At 34.2% G+C, this 10,000-nt stretch overlaps 1 protein-coding gene across 1 annotated transcript in view; it reads right to left on the bottom strand.

Annotated features, from left to right (window-relative positions):
* LOC137618108 (neuroligin-4, X-linked-like) overlaps positions 1 to 10,000 on the bottom strand; it is a 90,844-nt gene that overhangs the window by 15,870 nt on the left and 64,974 nt on the right. Inside the window, 2 exon segments of the mRNA XM_068348105.1 lie at positions 561 to 761; positions 1,210 to 1,350. Coding sequence (XP_068204206.1) covers positions 561 to 761; positions 1,210 to 1,350 — 342 coding nt within the window.

The raw sequence follows: 10,000 nt of genomic DNA, 5'->3' as shown, positions 1-10,000 counted from the left end.
ATATATATATATAAGAAAAAGAAAGAACCACATAAAAATACAGTGGCTGTTATCAACACGTGCTGTATGTCAGAGCGTTTTATTGTTGATTGTAATCCTAATTAACTAGAATATTCTTAAATATGCTACAGGAACGAAATGTTTGCCTCACTGGTCAACTAATTAGTACAGATTCACATATGTAAGAGTTAACCAAGGAGAAGCGTGAAGAGTTTTATATTAGTGGGGTAAGACGATTCATAATCATTGATCATTACTAATTTCAAGTTGGCAAAAATAATCATATAGTATCCAGTCATACATATAATATGGTTGTACAACAAAGAGAGAGAGAGAGAGAGAGAGAGAGAGAGAGAGAGAGAGAGAGAGAGAACAGAAGGAGAAGAAGATGGAGAAGAAGATCTCTATATAATTGCCGGACACGATAACAGGTGAGACGATCGGGTGGTGAATATAAGGCACTAAATCTATCAGTGACTACTAGACTGTATATCAGAAAGAAAGTAAGAAGAAGAAGAAGAAGAAGAAGAAGAAGATAATTGTGATCGTTTTATACTTGCCTGAGACGACAACAGGTGAGACAATCAGGTAGTGGATGCAGGCAGCGCCTGATGAGTGTCCGAAGATTGTGACGCTTTCGGTATTACCACCGAAAGATGCGATGTTCTCATTCACCCACGTAAGAGCTGCCAGTTGGTCCATCAGTCCTTGATTACTCACTACACCTCGGCCACCCCCACTGGGACTTGTATTTAGAAAACCTGATTTTATTAAAAAGAAATGAAAGATGCATATCATAGGCAGTTGGCATTAGATGTTATCCTAACAGGTCATCATAATAATTTTAATAGTTTACAGATAATATAACATTTTGTTATAGTAAATAATTCTTTTGTTTTCAAGGCACCTCCTTTATTCATTATTCGAAATCCTTGATTGTTAACTAAATACACGAGAGATAATGGGCAATATATTTTACAGTCAATATTGCATTATTTTTTCTACATGTTAACTCAGTAGATTTACAAAAATAAAATATACATACAAAAATATTTGTTTTGCAATAAACTGCATAAGCTAAGATAGGAGCTTGTGTTTCTTTTCCATAATTACTGACGGATTATCAGTATTTTTTGTTTAAGCTTCCTCAATCAATGGTTAGTAGATATCATTCTTTGAAAGTGTTGAATCAAATAAATTCAAACTTACCCAATGGTCCAAGACGGTAGTTGAAAGTGACGACGGTCACTTGTCCATAGGCAGCCAGAATGCTGCCATCGTGTAGGTTACCAGAACCCCATGAAAAAGATTCTCCGTGAATATACACCATGACAGGATACCGCCCGCCTCCTGTTGTCAAGTAAAAAGCCAGGGGAAATCTTGGTTAAAAATTCTCCAGCTAAATGTGTTTGTTGATGAATAAAATCTTTCTTTCTTGTTTTGCTCCAGCTGGTAAAAGAACTAAGAAAATTTTATTCCATTCGAACATTTGGAAATACTGTTAAGTCGTATTTCCACAGATCCATCCTTTATCCTTTTCTTCTATCCATTCTTTTCTAGTCCTTTCCTTGCCCTTTCTCTATGTCCCTTCTTTTTGAATGTTATTCTATTCACTGCCCATCGGCCCGAATAGTCTGTTCCATCTCACCCAGGAAATAAAACTCACTCGGTGGATTCAGAGACTCCGGCTATGCTTCACGAGGGGTAACGAAATCAAGGCCATTACCTGCTTCTCTTGGGCTACAAGAAAATAAATATCCTATACTCCAAGACTTTTCTATTGCGTCTCAGGATTTACACTTTTCCTGTAAACATTTTCTTTCCATGGGTTGATTTTTTCCTATCCCGCTTTCAGATATAATTTGTAGTATTTGAATTATTCATGAGAATTTATGAAGAATCTTATACTTCTAGTGGTATTCTTTGATATAATTTGTAGTATTTAAATTACTTATAAGATATCAAATATAAAATCTTCTCCTAGCAGGTGTATTCCTAGATATAATTTGAAGTATTTGAATAATTTACGAGAAATTATGTATAATCTTATACTTTTAGTGGTATTCTTAGATATAATTTGAAGTATTTAAATTCCTTATGACATATCATAAATATAATCTTATCCTTGCAGAAGTATTGTTAGATATAATTTGAAGTATTCAAAATACTTTTGAGAAATTATGAAAAGAATCTTGACCATGTAGTGGTAGTCTTAGATATAATTTGAAGTATCTGAAATCCTTTTGAGAAATTATAAACAGAATCTTAACCATGTAGTGATATTCTTAGATATAATTTGAAGTATTTAGATAATCTATGAGAAATTACAAACATAATCTTTTCCTTACAGTGGTATTCTTAGATATAATTTGAAGTATTAGGATACTGAGAAAATTTATGAGAAAATATATATAGAATCTTATCCTTACAGTGGTATTCTTAGATATAATTTGAGGTATTTAAGTGATTCATGAGAAATTATAAGCAATCTTTTCCTTTCAGTGGTATTCTTAGATATAATTTTAAGTATTTAAATTTCTTATGAGAAAATATGAACAAAATCTCATTCTTGTAGTGGTATTATTGTATATAATTTTAAGTATTTAGATAATTTATTTGAAATTATAAGCAAAATCGTATCCCTGCAGTGGTATTCTTAGATATAGTTTGAAGTATCTGAATTACTTGTGGAAAATTATAAACAGAATCTGATCCTCGTAGTGATATTCTTTTCTTTCTATTTCAACCTCAACATAAAGAGCAGACGTTCACGATATCTCTAACATGAAAAGAAAAATAGAAATATGTCTGAGGTGAGGTAGTAGGGTTTCCCAGTAAAAAGATAAATGGGCCTTCAAAGTATACCTAAAGAATTCCTAAAGACGAAAATCCTAAGTATAAAGTCCGAGACACGGATGCTGCAATGGAGGTCATGGAAAAATACTCACAAAATAAAAGTGGGTACGAATGTGGCCAAGCGACTAAAGTCAGAAACTATTTGGAATACTTAAAAAAGAAAAAAATGTCTGCAACATAGCTTAAATGAACTAAGGATTTTTTTACAAATGAATAGCACAGTGAATGGAGAGCGATCCTTACAGAAGATATTAAGCGCTGAGAAGAGGTCTTTCATTATCCTCTTCAAAGAGTTCTCTGGTATTCAGATAGTTTTATTACTTAGCTCCTGATGATGAGTGAGACACACAAAGGAAGGACACTGATGGACAGACAAAAACGACAAGACTTTGGGAAAGGTTGCGAACACCAATTGAATACATGGCGAGAAGTAAACGAGCTATTCAAAAGGAATGAGTTAAAAATACGTATATATATAAGAAAACAACAATAAATGTATAATAATATGTGATTGTTCTATCCATTCTATATTCGAAAAGAAATGTCACCGACGTATAAATAAAAAATTAAAATGCGCCAGACAAGTTGCAACGTTGAAGTCCTTTCAATAATGAAATTTGAAGCAACAACCCTTCTTCCATTTTCCCCTGAGAGACCGGAGAGTAGGAGTGGGCGAGTGTAGTTCTATCCGAGTTCAGGATTGGGACACGAACCGGAAAGAACTGAAAAAGAGCTGGAAAATCACACAAGATATTCAGCACGCCAGTTTGCTGCAGACACTTCCTAAAATATGTTGGTGGTACAGCATTACGAGGGGAAAAAATCAAATGGCCTGTTAGGCATGAGGATGTAAGAGGGTTCTCTCTCTCTCTCTCTCTCTCTCTCTCTCTCTCTCTCTCTCTCTCAGTATAGTTTTTTTTGTAATAATTCCTAATACAGCAAGTTTTAGAATGGCCTAAAAATTCTTAAACAACAATTGATAAGTTAATGTTTGCAAATTAAAACTAAACAGACACTTTAGCATTTATAAAAACTCTCACAAAGGCCCCAAAACAGATGCATTAAAGGCAAACCAAAGCAAGTGGCCTGAGGGAACACATGAAATTCTAAAGGGGATATATCTGGCGTGTAGCTCGAAGCTATAAAAGTGGAAATCGCTCGTGTCGTCAGAGACAGTTCGGGGATTTTGCAAAATATACTGCTAGATTGTGCGATCGGGCGGTGTGCAATCTGGCGCCATTTTCCCCATTAGGAAACGCAGGGAAGGACAGCCGAGTCAACCATCGCCTCACTTTTCGCAAATTTCTTTTCCTATGATATCTATGAATTCTTCTTCGACAAGACAAATAAAACTTCGAATGGTTCGAGATACACAGCAGTTCAATCTGTATGAGATTCACGATGACTGTGTCCCATCAAATGCTCGTCTGGTCGAAAAGGATTTACTCTTCTCAGTGTCATCGATCAAGGAATTGCTTCCCTTTAAGTCTCTGACGATCAGAAACAGACCTGGCCCTCCTTCTCTCTCTCTCTCTCTCTCTCTCTCTCTCTCTCTCTCTCTCAATGCTCATACTGACAAAGACACGCGCGCACATACACATAAACACAGAATTCGAACACTATTACACGATACACAAAACTATGAAGAGAGATAGCCTAGTTGGCTAAGTCTACCTTCTAGGATATTTCAACACAAAGGTATATTTGAATGAATGTAAAGATGGGTATTTATTCTCAAGGCAGAGTGAATTCTCTATAAAAAACTAATTTTATGAAAGAACATAAACACTGCTGTAATAAGAGAAAAATTTGATAAGTACTCCCAATTACACGATGAAATGAAAGCAAGTAAAGAACGAATGAACAGTAGTATAACCAGTTTTGTAATGGAATCAGCATAAGAGATAGGGGAAACTATGAGAAAAGACCAAGAGCCTAATAAAGAAAAGATTGAAAATGAGGGAAAATTCATGAGACATCAAACAGGGAAAACAGAACTATCCAAAATAATGAACAAACTGAAAACAAAAATGCATTTTTAAACAATCACACCATAATTGAGGATTCATTAAAGAAAGAAAGAAGTATCAAATTGATGAAAAGATGAACGGGGCAACAACAGATGTTTGCTTTAAACGAGGAAAATGGAAATATTATCAGTAATAAAGGTGGAGTACTAAAAATGGCAGAGGATTTCTAGACAATGCTATACAATAGTAATATATGAAATACCTTTGCCAATAGAAATAATGAAACACCTGAGTCGGTACCATACATAAACAGTAGGAGAAATAAAGTGTTAAAAGGCATGAAAAGAGGCAAACCAGCAGTAGAAAATGGTCTAACAATTGATTCAATCATAGATTGGGGAGATTTCATAGCAGTAAAACTCGCTGAATTTTACACAAAATGTTTGCAAGAATGCTCTATCCTTAGGGCTTGGAAAAACTTTATCATTATACGATTTCACAAAAACGGAGACACAAAAGACCTAACAAATATCCGCCTAATAATTTATCTTTCCGTAAAATATAAAACTTTTACAACGATCACAGTAGGGTGAAAAGAAAGACAGCTAGACTTTAATCAACCAAGAGAGCAGGCAGGCTTTAGAATTGAGTCTGAAAAAATTACCATATCCATGTAATTAACCAGCTAATAGAAAAAATCCGCAAAGTATGACAAACCCCTATATATGGTATTTATAGACTACGAGAAAGCTCTATATTGTGTCAAAACCTCAGCAGTAATAAAAACCCTTCAATAACCAGGAATAGATGAATTCTATGTTAGAACACTCGGATATATCTATAGAGGATGTACAGCAATCCTAAAACTACAGAAAGAAAGTGAGAAAATTCTGATTGAGAAAGGAGTTAGACAGGTAGACCTCATCTCTCCTGAATTATTTAGAGCATTTCTAGAAGAATTTTTAGAAATTCAGATTGGAAAAAATTTAGGAATTAATGTGGAATAACTTAACTTAAAATTTGCAGATGACATAGTTGACCAAAGTGAATCATAGGAGGATTGCAAAAGACGATAGATTATTTGAAAAGAGAAAGCAGAAATGTAGGACTAGAAAATTAATATGACTAAAACTAAGATAATGCTCACTGAAAATGCAGACAGCCAACAAATAAGAGTTATGGACAAGCCTCTAGAGATTGCTAATGTATGTACGTGCTTAAGACAGACAACAACTGTTTCCCAAGGACACGAGATCAATACTAAAAGAAGGATAACCATGGGATGAGAGCCTTTGATAAACGAAATGCGATTATGAATAGTAAAATGGCACTTTCTTTAAAAGGAAAAGTATCCAATGAGATAGTCACCTTATTTTTAACTTATGCATCGGAAACTGGGAGCCTAACTAAAGCCTTAGAACATAAGCCAGTTACAACTCAAAGACCTATAACGATTGGACGGACACCAAGAGACAGACTATAGACAACATGGATATGAGAGCAAAAGAGAATAGAGATTATTTTAATAACATGTAGGAAAAAAAATGGGCATGGGGGGGGACATCTAAAGAGAATGACAGAAAATACATAGGTATTAATATATCTATAAGGGAAAATGTATTTGTTCAAGAATGTCAATCCAAAAAAAAAAAAAGGTTTAATAAAATGCTGTTTCATGATATAGAGAAGGATTTTCACCATTCCACTATCAAGTATTGAATAATTGATTTTGCGTCTGAAATAGATAATATTTGAAAACTGTTGAGTTCTGCGTTCGTTTTGGTTTCCTATGTTAGCAGGCTGCGTGAAGTGATTACTAGAATTAGTAAAGAAACCTAGTGACACTCCTGCTTCCAAGTTTTAAAAAAAAAAAAAAAAAAAAAACAATGCTATAAATGTAATAAGGGTTTTCGTTGAAATATTGCTGAAAAAATATTGGATAATGAAAAGTCAAATACGTATTCAAAGGAAGAAAGTATTTAGGGAATTCTTATGCAAGCAAATATACAGGAGAGAAGAAAAGCTTGGATGTTGGAGATTAAATTGGATTTTCGAGAACAATTGAGAGAAGCTTAAGTTTGTTTGTTTTCATAAATATAATTAGAGCAATGAGTAAAACTTGCAAGAGTAAGAAAGTAACTGAACCATGGAGATATTTTTTTTTTCTTATTTTACATAAATAATAAAATATAAATTAGAGAGTAAAGCATGTTTATCCTCAAAGTCAACTGTACAGTTTCTTTCGCAAACTCTTTCATCCTTTTTCTTAACTTTCATCATTATCTTGCAGGTTCCTTGTACTAGGTTTACATATATATTTATCAAGTTGTGATTTGCTTAGTTCATGGGGGAAAAGCCTTTATATTTCTTAAAATATAGTTTTAAAAGTAAAATTCGATTAATATCTAATGAATGCAAGGTTACTCATTCATCAAATTACAAAAATGTGTTACATTATTAATACATCTATTAGCCACGTAAGGAATAAAGTAGAAAAAGTTGCCATAACCTCCACTGACTTTTCTGCCGTTGCTAATCATTTACTAGTTATACATACATACATGCATGCATAAACACACGTATACATATACATATATATACATATATGTATATATATATATATATATATATATATACATATTTATATATATATATATATATATATATATATACAGAGAGGAGAGAGAGAGAGAGGAGAGAGAGAGAGAGAGAGAGAGGTTACTCCAGTTAAATAATTAGGCATTTCTCCACCGGATTATTTTTCCCTTGAGAAATACTGCCGTTAATATTAGACACAGACAGAAATAGAGATAAACAAACAAACAGATACAGTCAGAAAAAAAACAGACAGACAGACAGAACAGAGAGAGAGAGAGAGTCAGGTCGAGAGCAAAATCAATTCTTTTACGCATGCATGTATGCATGTAAAAGCGTACTTTGCTCTCGTGAATATGTTGCAATATGCCTCTGCCTGGTATTGAACTTTGGAAAATTTGCCGTTATCAAGTTTTTGATTACGCGAATGCAATAGACTGGGTTGTTGGTAGAGAGGTCAGACCCGCATGGCTTTTCATTTCTTTATTTGTTAGTTTTTATTTGGAAACTTGATTTACTGGCGAATGGTTCGCCCAGTGAAGTGATTCACTTCATGCGTTATGGGAATCGGATGTGGCGGAACAGTCGTCCGTTTGTGTTTTACACGTGAGGGATGGCCTTCGCCTTCCATAATATGTTATGGGGGCAGAGCTCTGTGTGCCAGTCTATTGGCTTGTTGCCAAGAATTGATATATTTGCTTGCCGTAAATACGAACCCAAGTAAGCATATAAGTAAAAAGTTCAGTTGTATATAACAGTGAATATACACACACTCACACATGGGCGCTCTAACTATTCACATTAAATACTCGTAAATCATCATCATTGGTATCATCAGCCGTTACTAATCGACTGGAGGACAAAGGCCTCGTACATGTCCTTCCACAAGCGTCTAATTATGGTCTTTGTGTGCCATTCCACACTCATAAATATATACACCTCTATATATATATATATATATATATATGTGTGTGTGTGTGTGTGTGTGTTTGTGTGTGTTTGTGTGTGTTACATACTAATTTAATCATCACCATGGTTAGTATTTAATGAATCAGCTGTAGTCGTCATCGACTCGATGGACAGCCATAGTATAGTAGTAGTGTGTTTACACACATATGTATACGTGGGTCGGTTTATACGTGTTATTATGCTTTCATGTTTTTTCTTTGTCAAGCCTCAGATCAAAGGAAAATGAGAATGTTATCAAAAACATTATTGTTATAGATTACATAACATTTTTTTTTTTTAAATAAAAGTGAACGAGAGATTTATGAACGAAAGTAGAAAATATGCAATCTGATATAGTGAAGCAGGTAAGCTCGGCCATTTGGATGTTTCATATTTGCACAAACAAAGGCAATCTAATGTCAATAGCAATTGACCCTGTCAGACAACAATTACGCTAACAGAATTAATCTAGGCTGATATGGAACAAATATTGATTGTTTGTACCAGACAGACAGCGAGAGAGAGACAGAGAGAGAGAGAGAGAGAGAGAGAGAGAGAGAGAGGAGAGAGAGAGAGAGAGCAGGAAAAGAAGAGAAGTTAGCGTCTGGATCATATAAAACTTCTGCAGTGCGGAGCTGCGAAAAGCTTAGACGAGAGATATCGTTATTTGTTTTCAAATTCAGTTTTGTGCGTCGATAAAACATTTATACATCAGTATTGATTTTTTATGAAAATCTAATATGAAAAACAGCTTCATTGTAATTTGTGTATTCTAGATTTTTTTTTCTTTTTTTAAAACAGTGATATATTGATAATTAATTTGAAGCAGGATAAGATTGCAAGTAGGTGAAGAATAGTTTGTGGTTACCATGGGTGCGATTCATGTCTATCTGGCAATAGAATTTCGTCTATTTCTTACGATGACATCTCACCTATTTCACACATAGAAAATGTTTTAATATATATAAAAATTTCTCAAGTGAAAGTATCTTTATTATCAAATATTATAAAGTTCTCTGATATTTCATATATAATTATATGAAAACCAGCAAAAGACCGGTTAGAATACTACGTTCACTAGTCTGTTAACTTTACGTCCAGAGCCAACGGCACTAGAGGAAAAGAAAATATGTTGGAAGTTGACGAAAGGAAGCTGAGTGCCCAAAGTGTCCTTGTAAAGTTATGACACGTGACTATTTACTCGAGATGTGTCGTCAAAGGATATATCCAAAAACAAAGTAACACAATACGAAGAGCATGAAAAGATGGCGAGGAGGGATAGAGAAAAGAATGTAAATTGAAGGAAACTAGGATTACATCAGAGAGAGAGAGAGAGAGAGAGAGAGAGAGAGAGAGAGAGAGAGAGAATCGCACATCTCCAAATAAGTTACATATATGTCTATATAATCACTTGAGATTTTCCTTATATGACCTATCCACAATTGGCTTGCTAATTTTCTTAGCTGGACACTGTATATTGTATTACTATACCCAAAACAGAAGTAAGTTTGTACTGGAGTAACAAGGGCTCCAAACAATGTAACTCATTGCAAGCAGTAGGTTATGAATGCCTTAGCTGGAGACAAGAAAGAGTGATTTACAAAAGAAAGACACTGAAATGGAGACAACAG

Source organism: Palaemon carinicauda, chromosome 24, assembly GCF_036898095.1.
Source record: "Palaemon carinicauda isolate YSFRI2023 chromosome 24, ASM3689809v2, whole genome shotgun sequence".
Lineage (NCBI taxonomy): Eukaryota > Metazoa > Arthropoda > Malacostraca > Decapoda > Palaemonidae > Palaemon > Palaemon carinicauda.
Note: the sequence above shows the minus strand (reverse complement) of the source record. Positions and strands in the feature narration are given on the sequence as shown.